Genomic DNA, 15,881 nt, shown 5'->3' with positions numbered 1-15,881 from the left:
TAAACCTGAGGGTATTCTCCCGAGCCGCCCTCAGGAATCCCTTATTCAGGTGGCCTGGGAAGGGCCGCTGCTCTGAGACCCCAACCCTAGGGACGAACGAACAAGAGTCACCTGGATGGGGGAAGCATGATGTTGTGCTAGGGGAAATATCCCAGGTGAGATGCAGTATTGTACCGACAAAGAAGGTGAGGAAGACGGAGTCTGAGGCTTTTGTAGCCTATACCACATCTGCCTCCCTTCCTCACATTGCATCTCTTGCCCAAATCCACAAACCTGTTGCATTTAGAAATTACATCTCCCAGAATCCCCGATTTCCTGTATCCTACCCGAATATTCCCAGTCATTCTCCCTTCCGTTCCTCTGATTATTTCCCACCCTCCCAATCGGCTCAGATAAAACACTACCGTTCCCACAATTCCCCCTGTTCATCTCATGATAATAATCCCAGCCATTCCCATCTCCACAAACCCTATCAATCTCACCCTTCTGAATTCACCAAAAAACCCAGTTTGAAGAAAATAATTCTTGATGACGACCCCCCCAACCCCCACTTTTACACACCATGGAAAAGCAAGCTCTGACTCTAGACCCGTTTCCCTGACATGTCCCAACACAAGGGTCAGGCAAAGTCAGGCAATTGACCAAAACCACACACATCGGATGGCCCTTTCCCTTACCCACAGGGATAAAAGGAGGAGCACAAGAGCACAAGACTAGCAATGGAGACCGCACATCGAGAGAGCTAACTTAGCACAGCAGTTCAAGAGGAGGAGAAAGACGGCGCAAACCGAAAAGGTGATGAGGAGAGAAGAGACGTTGCCCTTTCCAATAAAGGCCCGTGAAACCTCAGCAGAAGAAATTGTAAGACGGTGAACAATAGCCAGGGTGTGTTGCAGCAGATAACAGAACACAGGACCCTCCTCCATTGATAACCAACCCGAGGAGAGATGCTTGTCTCTGTGGTACCAACCTTGACTCCAGAGAGAAGAGAAGCCAAACGGTTCATCACAGTTGGGGAGTCATGGGGAGAGCCGGTAAGAAACTGAACTGTTGAATCAAAGTAGCAAACGGCTAATTGAATTGCGAAAGATTAGAAAGAACGGTTGATACTATAAGGGGGAAAACCAGCAACAGAGGACTCCGGCACCACATGGGTGCTCACTCAGGAAACTCTGGGCGATTACCCAATTGATTGAAACTACCATTACCAGAAGACCTTGGGAAAGGCGAAAAGGGGGGTCAAAGTGGTCAGACAATGATTTAGTAAAATCCTCTGTACAGTCAAAAGTCTTTGACCGACAGAAGATTGTGAGGCTAAGGGAACCGAATCCCGCAACATGAGAACCGATTGACAAAGATGGCAAGAGTGAACCCGAAGGAGGGATGCCGATGAACCAGGGACAAAGTCTAAAGTCCCAATATACAGTGTGATGAGATGAATGAACCCGGCTGAGTGATGACCACGGTGAACTGTTTAAAAAGACAATAAGATTTGTGACTATCACCGAGAAAAAATTGCATTTGAAAGCCATATTGAACCCAATGGAGGGAGGCGAATAATCTAGGTCCGAGCCCGGAAGAGGGACATCCAGGGGTGAGAAGCCAACACACACCAACCTGTGAATGCACCAAAAGAAATTACAACAGGGAAAGTCTTTGAATGCATGCCATGCCAGAGTGAACCTGACAGAAGAGAAGCTGATATTCGAGAGGGGTCTGAGCACAGAAGAGGGGGAACCCAGCGGTGAAGAGCATCACCCAAAGTGTAACCATAAAATAACTTTGAACCTGTCAGGCCTTGGGAAGCAAGAAAAATTAATTACCAAAGGTAATTAAAGGTCCTGATATTATAAACAACTTTTTGTGGATCTGAGCCCGCAAGAGGGGGGAGGATCCAGGGGTGGAAAAGGCATCACCCAACGTTTTTACTGAAAGAAACTTTTGTTTATTATTTTGACACCCTTCAGAACCTCAAAGGCAAGCGACTTTTTGTAGAAAAGACAACCACGAAGGCCCTGATTGCTGAGAGCAGAACTGTTGGCTCGTGATGGGAAAGCTCGAGCGTGTGCTGTGCTCCAGAATCCTACCTTGTCTCATGCTAAAAACGTGGGGAAGGGAGACAGACTACCGCATCCTGACTTATTATTTGTGAACACTGCCTTCTTTCTTAAGAACATTATCCCACACTTCTTTTTGTATTTAGCGTAAAGGAATGGCAATATGTTTTTAGTATAGGCCCTTTTTATTTTGACAAGACGTCACTCTGACTGTTTGATGGTGGAAGCTTGCTTCCATCTTAGATTTAGGTTTAGATTAGGTGTTTTTCCAACCTACCTATACAGTTTAATAAACACCTGTGAACTGTGATCACTTGTGTCTGCCTTTACTGTTGCCACCATGAGTTCCTTGCATAAGCTACAATGAGTAATGTTGCCTCTGCAAAGAACACACCAAGAAACTCAGTAACATTACATCAAAAGGGATACCCAGACAGAATGATTAACAACCAAAGAGAAGAGAGACTACAAAGAGTATTTATTAGCCCTAAAGGGAAGAGGTCCACGGCCCACTGTCTAAGAATAGGTTAATGTTTAATCTCTTTCCAAAAAGATTACACAATTAAGCCAATTAATCGCCCAGTGTGTGCCTGAACCACAGGAAAAAATGCAATTCATCCCATCACAGGTATGCAGTTTGAGTATAAGGCTAGACTAATTAAATCCATGCACTCCAATTATTTCCCGACAATCTGCACCAGAACGTACCCAGACAACAAAAACAATGACCTTGCCGACATTTTGCCACAGCCCCACAATATGAGCAGTGTCCACTCAACCAAATGGATGTGCAAGTAATTTTAATCTCAAAGAAGCAAAATAAAATTCACATCAAGGCCCCAAAGATGTATTCACTTTAAAAGACACAATTTGATGTAAATTGTGTGTTTCCACGCGAGTTCGACCAATGCAAACTTGATACAGTACCTAGTACTTTGCAGACTCACCCTAAATTGTTGGGACCCTAGGCAACCACAGCCCACTTACTCATCCTCTTTATAGTTGGACACATTACACCTGCAAGTAGGCATAAACTCAAAAAAAAGAGCACAAAAGAAAGGGGAAAAACACTTTGAATTTTCTTTAGGTGCTGTCGTGTATGTCATCATTTCAATGGGCAAAGATCTTTAATCCTCGCAACTAGCTTTGAGTGTGTGTTTCTATTACATACATTATTTCTATAGAAAGGCATGCAATAGGTTGTTACACAGCCAGCCCCTGAAGGCCTTAATAGCTTGGAATGCATCAGATGAGGTCAGGAACAGTCTAAGCACTTCCAAACTAACTGATTCAGCAAGTATGCTAACCTCAATGTTTAATATACTGATCAGGGGGTCTGGAACCTTTGGCTCTCCAGATCTTTGGTACTACAACCCCCATCAACCATACCCAGCATAGTCAATGGCCAGGGATCATGCAGTCGTAGTCCAAAACATCTGGATAGCCACAAGTTGCAGACCCAAGCAATAGAAGCTTAATGCCGTGTTAAATGAAAGTACATGTTTAAAACAGAGTGCTTGTTAGTTACCATGATAAGGATCCCGTAAACGCTAGCGATTAAGAATACTGTCGATTTGGTAATTCATTTGCATTTGTTCTAAAGGTTGAGACTACATTACTGTGAAGTGCCGTTCATTTTCTCACCACAATACAACTTAATTATTTCTTTTAAAAATTATTTTAATTTGTTGCAATTTAAAGTATACAGAAGCAGTTGCTGCCTTGCAAATAAGGGATTTCACTAGGATTGATTTCATAATGACTTTTGCACTGGTTCAGCAAGAACCTCTAATGTACGGTCAACCAATCAGTTTTTTGTAAATATTCTATTTACTATGAAAGAAAGTGATATGTGAAAAACAATCGTTACCTATTCTTCCGAGTCCAATGATCCCTACAGTGCTTTCTGACAGTCCGTATCCACACATCCATAGAGGTGACCAACTTTTCCATCCACCACTATTCACAAATAAACGAGAAAGCACACAACTGTGAGTGGCCATGCACATTATATTTCTCAGCTTAACAACAAAAACCTTTGTACAAGATAGAGTCAAAAAGCTTTAATTCATAGAATACAGATATCATAAAAGCGTAGACCAATACAACACACTACTTTAAGTTCCAATGGGCAGTTTTGTGGTAGAGCAAGTTAACATTAAACCTTTTATGTCTATAGGTGTTATCTCGGAATGCACAGAGCTTAGCCAGAAAACCACTGAGGAGCAAAAGCGTCTGATGGGGAACAAGAGGGGTTTGCTCTTCATCAGTAGAGGTAGGACTTCTTCAGCATTAGTGTGGCTAAAGTGGGAGATTGAGACAAAAGGATGATGGTACAGTAGACAGTGTGAGGAAGGTCAGGAGAGTCTCCAATTTTGGGAATTTTTGCAGCAAAGTATTCAGCTAGGTTATTAACTGTGAGAGTGAAGTTGATGGTCCTAAATTGAAAAGTGAATTTAGGATGCACTGTAGCTGACGATGACGGTTGGAGGGAAAGTCAATGAGGGTGAGTTAGAATTCCCTTTCCGCTATATCAAGTGAGGACTTGAGTTCAGGGAAGAGAAGTAGAGTTGCAGGTCCTCCATTTGCGCAGCAGGTGACATGTCTGTGCAGAGAGAGCATTTCACAAACTATCCTCGGTAAGGCAACACTGTATCTATCCTCCTCTATCCAACTCTACAAGCTTTCTCGTAATCTCTGCACTGCCTCCTTGACTACCCTTGTGGCACCTCCCTCTCCATGTGCTTCCTTGTGCTATTGCTCTTTTTGCTGCAAGCGCATGGAATTCTCTTCCCCGGGTTATCACAGAAACAGTCCATACAGATTTATTCGAAACAAAACTGAAGGCCTACTTCCTCGCCTCCGTTAGACTCTTAACCTACCGCTCATCTGCCTTGAAGCGAACATTTATGACTTGCACCAACCTGCCTCTGTCCCTCCTTTTCCCTGCCTCCACTCTAGTACTTCATCATGGTAAATCCCCAACACAGCTGCCTGTACTGCCTACCTACATTTAAAAAATGTCTAATGTTGATTGTATGCATGTCCACCCATGTAAGGCCCGCTGGTGACTGTTCCATTTACTCCCCTCCACAACTTGGTCAGAGTGTCAATCGAACTAACTCCATTGTAACCAGTGCATGGCTTCCATGAACTCCTTTCACGCTCCTTTGTGCTCAAAAGAGAATTGTTCTTCCCTGTATGCACTACAAAATAAGGAACAAGTTACTTACCTGTAACTGTTGTTCTCCAGCATGGGTCTGGCATGGATTCACATGCTCATGAATATTCCCCGTCGTCAGGCTGGGAATCCTCGGTAAAGAAAAAACCAGTATCAGTTTCGTTTCTGATCCGTCTTTCGTAGTAATAACCAATCACTGGTCTCTGCGTCATACTGACCACAGCCAATGACTGCCCTCTACCTAAGCACCGCCTCTGGACGCCATCTTCAGATTTGGAAGCACGTGAAGTGGCAGTATGACCAAGTGAAGAGCCGCAGAGGGGTAGGCGGGAGGGTTCGCATGTGAATCCATGCCAGACCCATGCTGGAGAACAACAGTTACAGGTAAGTAACTTGTTCCTTCTCCAGCATGGGGTCTGGCATGGATTCACATGCTCATGAATAAAGAATACATAGCAGTACACACATGCACAACCACGGGAGGTGGCAACGGCTCAACATTAAGCATTACATCAAACTCAACATTAAGCATCTTACCTCCTCACCAGGCTCACCTCAGGCGAACAGGTTGCGCAGCACTGCTTGGCCGACCCTGGACTCCTCCCTGGAATCCCGATCGACACAGTAGAATTTCGTGAAGGTGTGCGTCGACCTCCACGTAGCAGCCCTGCATATGTCCAGCAGGGGCACACCAGAAAGGAACGCCGTGGTAGCTGCGATCGCTCTGGTGGAATGGGCTCTCGGACGGCCAGGCAGCGGTCGGTTTGCCAACCGATGACAGTACATGATACAGCCGGAGAGCCATCTGGAAATGGAAGCCTTCGAGAGAGCCTTCCCCTGATTGACAGGTCCAAAGTTCACAAAGAGTTGTGACGTCTTCCGAAAACACTTCGTGCGGTCCACGTAGATCTTCAGCGCTCTAGCCACATCCAGCGAGTGCAAAGTCCTCTCAGCCGGCGACGAAGGGAAGAACACAGGCAACACCAAGGGTTCGTTGAGATGGAAGTCCGACGGTACCTTGGGCATGAAGGAGGGGTGCATCCTGAGCACTACCCTCGTGTCGTGAAAAGTCAAGTACGGGGCCTTGCAGGAAAGGGCCTGGATCTCTCCCACCCGTCGTGCGGAGGTGATGGCCACAAGAAACGCTGTTTTCCACGACAGAAACTTCAACGGGGCCGAGTGCAGAGGCTCGAACGGAGGTCCCATGAGCTTGGTCAGCACCACGTTGAGCTCCCACGCCGGGGCCGGCGCCTTCACCGGCGGGAACGATCTGAACAGTCCCTTCATGAACTCTTTCACCAGACGATGAGACCACAAGGACGACCGGCCCGTGGTTCTGGTGTATCGGGAGATCGCAGCAAGATGAATCTTGATGGACGCGTGTGCCAGTCCAGCTTTGGCCAGCGTCAGCAGGTACGGCAGTACCTGGGGAGCCGTAATCCGTAGAGGGTTAATCTTCTGTGCGTGGCACCAGACAGAAAACCTCTTCCATTTGTGTCCGTAGCATTTAAGAGTCGAGGACGCCCTGGCCTTTGCAAGAACCTCTCTGCAGTCGGCCGGTATGTCGTATCCTCCAAACTCTAGCGCTGCAGGAGCCAGGCCTGCAAGTTCAGCGATTTCGGGTCGTGGTGGAGGATGGCGCCTCCTTCCCTGGAGAGCAGATCCGCGTCCACCGGCAGCGTGATTGGCGGGGACGCTGACAAGTCCAGAAGGTCCGGGAACCATATCTGCCTCGGCCACGCAGGTGCGACGAGGATCATCCTGCACCGTGACCTCTTGAGCTGGTTGACGAGCCGGATTAGCAGTGGCAAAGGAGGGAACGCGTAGAGGAACAGGCCCTCCCAGGGGAACGAGAAAGCATCGCCCATGCTCCTCGCCTGGGGAAACCTGCTGGCGAACCTCCGGCACTTGGAGTTCGTCGCCGTCGCGAACAGGTCGATCTGGGGTGTGCCCCACCGTCGGAAGAGGTGATCCACTAGATCCTGCCGTAGTTCCCACTCGTGGCACGAGCGCAGCTCCCTGCTGAGTGAGTCGGCGATGGTGTTTTTTATCCCTGCCAGATGAAGCGGCACCAGAAACATCCCTTGGGCGACTGCCCAATGCCACAGGTCCTGCGCCTCCTTGGACAGTGCTGGGGACCTGGTTCCGCCCTGTTTCCTGATGTAAAACATGGTGGTGGTGTTGTCGGTGAAGATCCTCACCACCTTGCCCTTGAGGGACGGAAGGAAGGACCTGAGGGCCCAAAACACTGCACGGAGCTCCAGGACGTTGATATGTAGGGATTTCTCCGTCGGGAGCCAAAGGCCTCTTGCGTGCAGATTTTCGGTGTGCGCTCCCCACCCTTCCAGGGAGGCATCCGTGGTCACTGTCTCCTGGTGGGCTGGGGTCTGGAAGTCCATGCCCGCCGTCAGATGCGCGCGGGTGCCCCACCACCGGATCGCTCGTCAGAAACTCTCGAGTGTGATCCTTTCCTCGAAGCTGCCCGTCGTTTGGATCCAGCGCGCGTCCAGGAACTCCTGCAACGGGCGCATCCGGAGCCTGCACATGGGAATGAGGTAGATGCAGGAAGACATCATTCCGAGGAGGGACTTGATGGACCTCACCTTGGCCGCGTCGGCCACCAACATCCGCTGCACCTTGCCCAGGATGGTCCTGGTCCTCTCCTCCGACGGGGAGGCCAGAAGGGACACTGTGTTGAGCCTCGCTCCCAGAAACAGAGCGTCTTGCGCGGGTACCAGGTGGGATTTGGCGTAGTTCACGGAGAATCCCAAGTCCGTGAGAACCACGGCGAGCTCCCTCGTCTTGGCTCGGATGAGCCAGTCGTCCAGGTAGGGGTAGACGTGGATCCCTTCGCGGCGCAGCTGCGCCGCCACCGGTGCGAGGCACTTGGTGAACACCCTGGGTGCCGACCGTAGTCCGAAGGGGAGGGCTTTGAACTGGTAATGATGCCCTTGGACCACAAACCTGAGGAATTTTCGGTGCCCCTTTAGGATGGGAATATGGAAGTAGGCATCCTCCAAATCCAACGACGACAGGAAGTCTCCTTCCTCCAGCTGACCCAGGACGTGCTGGAGGGTGACCATCCGGAACTTTTGCGCCTTGATGAACTTGTTCAGACGTCGCAGGTCCAGGATGGGGCGCCATCCCCCCGTCTTCTTCTTCACGAGGAAGTATCTCGAGTAAACTCCGGAGCCCCGAAGCCTCTTTGGGACGAGTTCGATGGCGCCCTTCCTGAGCATCGCCTTTACCTCCAGGAGAAGTTGAGGGACGTGAAGTTCTTTCCTGGCCACGGGGGGGACGCGCGGACACCTTCTTTGAAACTCGAGCGCGTGGCCCCGGGCCAAGGCGTCCAGCACCCAACGGTCGGTGGAGATGGACTCCCACACGCTGACGAAGCTCGCCAGCCGGCCTCCCACCGGGGTGCTTCGGTGGGGGCCCAATCCCACGGCCGGTTCAATCCTGCTTCGACGAGGCTTTGCCGCCTTGACCTCCTTGGCGACGACGGCGTGGTCCGCCAGACTTGCCTCGTCCTCTGTAGGCCTCCTGAGACGACGAGCGGGCCGCTTGACGGTAGGTGGAGAAACCGCCGCCGGAACCTTTGGAGGCGCCCTTGCCTCCGCTGCTCCGAAAGGGCGTCCGTCATTGTTGCAGAACTCCAAGGGCCCGGGCCGTCTCGGTGTCCGCTTTAATGGCCTGAAGGGAATCGTCCACTGTTTTCCCAAACAGGTTGTTCCCATCGAAGGGCATGTCCAGGACTCTGGTCTGAACGTCTTGACGGAAGTCCGTAGCCTTGAGCCATCCACGCCGCCTAAGGCAAACGCCGTTGCCCAACTGGCGGAACCCAGTGTCGGCGATGTCCGTCGCAACGGTAATGGCGTGGTCCGAAGCCACCTCACCTTCCTGCAGGATCTCCAGGGCCTCTGCCCTCTTGTCGTCCGGCAAGAAGTCCAGCAGGGGAGCCAGTTTGTACCAGAGCTCCCTGTCGTAGCGGGCCACGATAGCCAAGGCGTTGGCCGCTTTAATCGTCGTCGCTGCAGACGAGATGACTCTGCGTCCCATAGCGTCCAATTTCTTTCCCTCGCCGTCCGGTGGGGAAGTCGATGTGGAGGCCGCACCCCCCCCCCCGCTTTTTTCCTGGCCGCCGCGGAGACGACGGAGTCCGGGGTAGGCTGCGCCCGGAGGCACAGGGGGGCCGTGTCCGGGACCCGGTACTTTTTCTCGTACCGGTCTCTTCTAGCTGGCGTCGTGGAAGGGTTCTTGAGGAGGGTGAGGCCCTCATCCCAAATGTCGTCCAATAGAGGCACTGCGAGGACCGTCTTCCTCTTGGCCAATCTCGTCGGGCGGAGAAGCCCTGGTGGGAGGCGACGACGGTACATCCTCGTCGTATACCTCGTCGTCTTACCCGTCGCTGCCGTGTCAGTCCCCTTATCATCCCCTCGGGTGGATGGGGAGGAGGGCTGGAAGGGGCGCGACGACTGAAAAGGAGGCGGAGCGTGGATCCTTCTTTTCTTGGTAGGGGGAACCCCAGAAGGTCCCGGTTCTGGGTCCCCCGACGGGAGAGGTTCCGTCGGCAACGGTAGCCTCGTCCTTATCTCTGAGCATAAGGACTGTATAGCCAACAAAATGGCCGCCGAGTTGTCTCGCGGCGCTGGCAGAGGGGAATCCGACGGGCGATCAGGGGCCCCGTCGGTACCCTCGACGATGTCGTCGTCACCTGCGTCGGGATCCATCCCGACGGGCCGGTCTTCTTCCACGCCGAGGCCGTGGCTTAAGACCTCGACCAGCTCCTCCTCCGAGGTTGAGGCCGAATCTACGACGACGCCCTGCCCCCCCTTTTTCTTCCCCACGGGGGATTTCACGGGGGTCCTATCGATGGGCACAAAAGAGGACTCCCTCCGAGGTGGCAGGGAGACTCTGAGCCCCCGAGGTCGCCACCACTGGTGTAGCCTCCACAGGCTGAGCCAGGGCCGCCGCTACAGTTTCGATAGAGGGCTTGGCCGGATGGATTAAGGCCTTCACCACCTTAGGTGCGCTCACCTCCTTATCCTTGAGGGGGGGGGACACTGCCTCGCTCCCCCTCCGCCTTCGAGCTCGACCGGGGCCTCTGCAGGAGCCTCGCCGGGTGCTCGGCCTTCCTCTTACCCGACCCAGAGCGTTGGCTCGTGGTTGATGGTGCCGGGGAGGGTGCGCCCAGCCTGGCGCCCGTAGAGCCCGACCGTTCGGCGCTCCCGGTGCCAGCGGACTCGCAGTGCTTGGCCTTATGTTGGACCCCTGTCGCCGGGGCGTCCTCAAAGGTCTTAGAAGACCGCTCGGATTTCTTCCTCTTCTTCTCGCCGGACGGGCTCTTCCCTTCCAGCCAGTTGGCGAGACGTTGATGGCGGTCCTTCATGGTCCGCTCTGACATGTTGCCGCAAAACGCACAGTCCTTCTCCACGTGCGTCTTGTCCTCATGTAGGCAGTAAAGACAAAAAGAGTGTTCGTCCTCCTTGAAGACGTTCTGCAGCTGGCATCCAGGGCAGACCCTGAACAGCTTTCCGGGCGTCTAGCTTCCCTTCTCCTGGGCCATGACCGGGCCTGAGAAACTTCTGGAGTCCTCCAAAAGCGTAGCTCGACGAAATCTTCACCCTTGAGGGGCGCAGACGAATCCGACACGGGTCCCCGTTGATCGGATGGAGAGTCGGTGGAGCTTGAGGCTCTTTTGACCGAAAAAAACGAAGTTTTTGAGCAAAAAACGTGAAAAAAAAATAGCACTAACGCTCGAGAGCAATAGCACGAGGATCCCAACACATGAACGTGCGGTAAAAATCTGAAGATGGCTGCCAGAGGCGGTGCTTAGGTAGAGGGCAGTCATTGGCTGTGGTCAGTATGACGCAGAGACCAGTGATTGGTTATTACTACGAAAGACAGATCAGAAACGAAACTGATACTGGTTTTTTCTTTACTGAGGATTCCCAGCCTGACGACGGGGAATATTCATGAGCATGTGAATCCATGCCAGACCCCATGCTGGAGAAACAAACCTTTCCTTTCACCTAGGATAAAAGTCTACATATTCCCCATAACTGTTCATTACTCCCCACGTCTTTCCACTGATCGGTCTCTGCACACTCGTGATGTTGCCAATCTTCTCTACCCTCCACCATCTACTTTGCCTCTAGCTGCACTTTTCACAGGACCTCGGAATGTCCAGACTGCATGCAATAAATCTGTCTCCATTCTTGTCCTTTTTGTTCGCTTTAATTTTCAATTTACTTTTTTGTCTTACTGAAACTTGGATTACCACCCCTGCCTCTTTTCCATCTCCTCTGAACAGCTTTGGTCACTCCAATCGCCTTCATGGCAAAGGCAGTGGCACTGGAATTCTGTATTGCTCAACTTAGTCCCTTGCACCGCCTATACCACCCTTTCCGGTTTTCTCATCTTTTGAGTATCATCTTTGCCAGTTTGTTCATCCCCTCCATGTAATTTCTCATTCTCTATTGGGAGCCTGGCCTAATGACCTTGTACTTTGTGGATCTTGACTCACCCCCGTCCTTACTTCTCCCCTCTGTTTCTTCGTGGAGATTTAACCTTCATCTTTCGACTATTGACGCCCCTCTTCCACTTCTGAACTCTGTCAAAATTACCAACTACGCCCTCTTATTCCGCTGGTTATTCTCTTGATTTAATCTTCACCTTTCTCTTGCGAGACTCTGGTTCAGGCCAGTCCAATTTATTCTTCAGATCATTTCCTTTTCCCTCTTTCTCGCCTTCGGCCATTCTGTTCTCCTGTGCTGCAACCTACCCTCTTGATTCCTCATCTTTTCATTTTTCTCTTTGATCTACTCTGGTCGCCAGCAATGACTTTTCCTCTTTCTCTGCTGATGCTCCCTCTTGATTCCACTCTTGTCCCACCCCTTCCAAGAAACCTTGCCAGCCCAGGCTCTCTCCATTTTGGTTCCCTCTTCATAAAGTGGAGCACCAGTGGAAGAAGTCCAATGCTCCGGATTATCTTCCTTCCCCATCTTCTCTTCATTCCTCCGACTTGCTTACTGTGTACTAAAAAGCAGTACTTTTCATCTCTCACTCTCACCATTGCTGTCTTTTTCAACTACCCAACTCCATTCCCTCTCCTCATCCCCTTGACACCACCCTCTCCATCCTCTCAGCCACAGACTTTGCTGAGATCTAAAGTGTCATCACTCTGCTCCTCTTCCCCCACCGCAAGTCCCCATTTCTTCTCCCTTCCCCTTATCTTCATCACCCTGTTCTCCCATTCTAAGTCTTGCCCTTCTCATCCCTCTTTTTCCTTTTTCACTTGCTCATTTGATTGTGATACTTCTTCCGTTTAGCATAGGCTCTCTCTACTGCTCTTACCCTTGATCCCATTCCTTCATCCTTGATTCCACCTATCCGTATCTGGTTCCTTACCTCACCTCTTGTCAATCTCTCTTTTCTCCTCTACCTTTCCCTCTTAAGCCTGCCATCATCTCTATTCTCAAAAATCCTACCCTGGATTCTTCCTTGTCATACATCGTTCGACCAATCGCCCACCTCCCTATAAAAACATCTTAATGATTGTATACTCCCAGTTATCCTTTTGGCAACTTTACTCTGCCCCACGCCTGCCCCCTTCCAATCCAGCTTTCGTCCTGCCCACTCCATGGAATCTGCTCTTACATGTCTCAAACTCATTACTCTTTGCTCGGCACAGCAAGCCAACAGCAATTCTTATTCTCCTAGATCCTTCAGCCGTCTTTGATATGGTCTATCATACAATTCTTCATTCCTCTTGGTTTGTGTGGGTCTGTTCCTAAAAGGTTTCAATCTTACCCTTTTAACTGTTTGTACTCGGTTTCTTGGTCTGGACAACTCTTCTCCCACCCTCTTCACTTTGGTGTTGCTGAAGGTTCTGTCCTCGCCCCCTTTTCTCACTATACACAATAAGTCTTTCTGCTTTTATAAGCTCCTTCAATCTCCCTTGTCGTTTCTATGCTGATGATACCCAAATCTTCTGGTCTTTTCCTCTCTCTCTCCAAGATACTATTTCCTTCGGTTTCTGCTGTCAATGCATGGAGGGATTCTTGCTTTCTTCATCTTAACCCTTCTAAGACCAAAGCCTTCACTTTCCTCCTGCATCACTTTCTCCTTTACCCTCTGGTATCCATTTTCCTCCATTTGTCCCCCTCTGCCGTAATCTCGGGGTAATTTTGGACGCCTCTTTCTCTCTCCACATCTCTACCACCGCTCATTAGCTCTATCATTTTCGGTTTCTTTCCTTTGGGGCCACTAAGCTCTTGGTCTACTCAGATGTTTTTTCCGGCTGGACTATTGTTCTGCCCCCCCCACCCCCCCCACCTCTCATCTATCCCTGTACACCTGTGCTCTGTATTTATTTCCCCTATTCGCTTACTCCTTCAGCTCGCTCCTCGGTTACTCTTGTTCCCATCTCACCTTCTCTTCTCTCTTTTGATCTTTATCTTCTCTTTCATTTCTTTGTATAGAAGTCTTCACATGATGTTGCCCCTCTTTCTATTCCCTAGTATCTTATGTATCCATACAGTCTATTCTTTCTCAGTCCCTTTTTCTCCTCAGTCCCAACCCTCTACTACGCCCCATCTCATTTTTCCTCTTTGCTCCTGGTGCCCAAGCATTGGAACATATTCGTTCCTCTTCCTTCCATGTGTTTCAGGTTTAACTAAAAGCTCACTTGCTCTGGTCTTACTCCTTACTAAATGCTGATTTGTACTTCTAGCACCATCATATTCATTTTGTACTGTTTGATGAATTAATCTTACTTATGTAAAAGCACTTTATGTATATAAAATACAAATAAAATACTGATAATCAGAGAAAAAGATAAAGCGCACAGGAGTCTCATAGGAATAAGTGTTGCAGGAGCATGCACAGTGCAATACATTTTTCACGCCCATTTCTTTTTCAAATGTCAATTAAGCGAAGGGCAACCTATTAACGCAAAAGTAGGCTATGGGAGATCGTACCTGGCGGTATAATACACCCATGATTGATAGTTTACAAGCATCTGACATTTTAAAAACATTAACACACTTCTGATCAATGGTTTAATCAACTCTGCAGGTGTCCATATGTGCAAAATATAGCTTATTTAATACATTTATGTAAGAGTTGTACTCAACCCTCCGCTTCAACAAACCGCACCTGCAACCTAATGCTACAAAGCAGAGTCTTTACACATTCTAACCAAGGATATTGCTTGCATGATTACTCTTCAATAGGAGTATTTTGTCAAATGATCATTGCAATTTAACTAAATGGATAACCGCAAAACCAATGGCTGTATATGAACAGCTTGTCAAATATTATATTCCGTCAATGGTGTATGGTATGGTATGGATGCAAGCCTGGCAATGCCAGCAACGATTTGGCCTAAACTAGTGGGCTTCCTTTGGCGCTCTGTCTTGAATATTTCCAAGTCCACATCTATCGCCGCCATTCGGCGTGAACTTAGCTTGCTCTCTCTATCTGCCATGATAGACAACAGTAGAATACAACTTTTCAGAAAACTCCTTTTGCCTGATAGTCCTATTTACAAACTGATCGAAGAGGAAGCTGCCAAAGGGACGTGTGCACAGCTAAACGCTTGGTGTGAAATGAACAAAGCCCAGCTAAAGACTATAGCATGTACGGAAGAGGACCTGATGAATAAGCCTCAGAGGATAAAAACCAAAATGGATGACTTACATTGGATCAAGACCTTAGACCAGGTGTCTTCCTACAAATTACTGACCTATCTTCCCGTAACAGTGCGTAAAAGAAAAGGAGGTAGCAGCATACATAAAGAAATTTCCTAGAAAAACCCTGAGGGACATTCCTTAGAGCAAGGCTCAACCTTCTGCTGACCAGAGAAATGCAGATTGCAATCCGCTATGAGTGATTGTAGACTTTGTCAGGAAATCAACCAACCGGAAACCATAAGACACCCAATGAAATGTCCTGCCACTCAAAACCTCTGAAAAAGTGTACCTCTCTCCACTATTTTTGGAGTGTGACTTTTGTGAGGAGGCCCTTTGGTGGGCACGTCTTCGAACAATAACAGATGGAGCATCGCTGCAGCCAAAATCCTGAAATTGACAATGGCCAAAATCTTGAATCTCTAAAGTAACACCTGCGACAGATCTCGCGGGTTTTACCCTAACCTCTCATCTCGACATTTTGCTACAAAAGTTCTTGTTCTTGTAAAAGCCTAAATTTGGCTATAAACAAGTAATATATATTCCACATTGGGGATGCAAAGTCTAAACTGGAACAGAAAACTAAGGGATTACACTTGACTGAGATACTTGGCTGCAGAACAAAATAAATCAAGCCTCCTTTCAGGACCCCAGTCCTGAGCCTAGCCTTCTCTCCCTTTGGCTTTGCCTTCCTGGCTTCGAACATAAAGTCACTCACGGTTGAGTTTTAAGGGGACAACACTACTTTCTTGGCTGCAATGTCTTTGTCAGCATGTTGCAAGTTTACTTCCATTCCTGCATACCGTTCGCACCACCATAAGGCCTTGCTTGATCAGGACGAAGCCAACTCAACTGCCTCATTATGATGCATCTCACGACGGCGCAGAGTTCAGATTCTTTGGGGAATAACCTGCTTCTGCGATGCCAGAGACAGTCAAGGCTCAGTCACCT

General features: G+C 49.4%; 1 protein-coding gene across 1 annotated transcript in view; it reads right to left on the bottom strand.

Annotated features, from left to right (window-relative positions):
• The window catches only part of GRHPR (glyoxylate and hydroxypyruvate reductase), a 315,324-nt gene that overhangs the window by 184,930 nt on the left and 114,513 nt on the right, over positions 1–15,881 (bottom strand). Inside the window, exon 5 of the mRNA XM_069630480.1 lies at positions 3,928–4,016. Within this exon, the coding sequence (XP_069486581.1) occupies positions 3,928–4,016 (89 nt within the window). The remainder of the gene's footprint in view (positions 1–3,927; positions 4,017–15,881) is intronic.

The sequence above is a fragment of the Ambystoma mexicanum genome, chromosome 6q, assembly GCF_040938575.1.
Source record: "Ambystoma mexicanum isolate Mex_15411 chromosome 6q, UKY_AmexF1_1, whole genome shotgun sequence".
Taxonomy (NCBI): Eukaryota; Metazoa; Chordata; class Amphibia; order Caudata; family Ambystomatidae; genus Ambystoma; species Ambystoma mexicanum.
The sequence above is the reverse complement of the archived record's forward strand: the minus strand, read 5'-3'. Positions and strand labels throughout refer to the sequence as shown.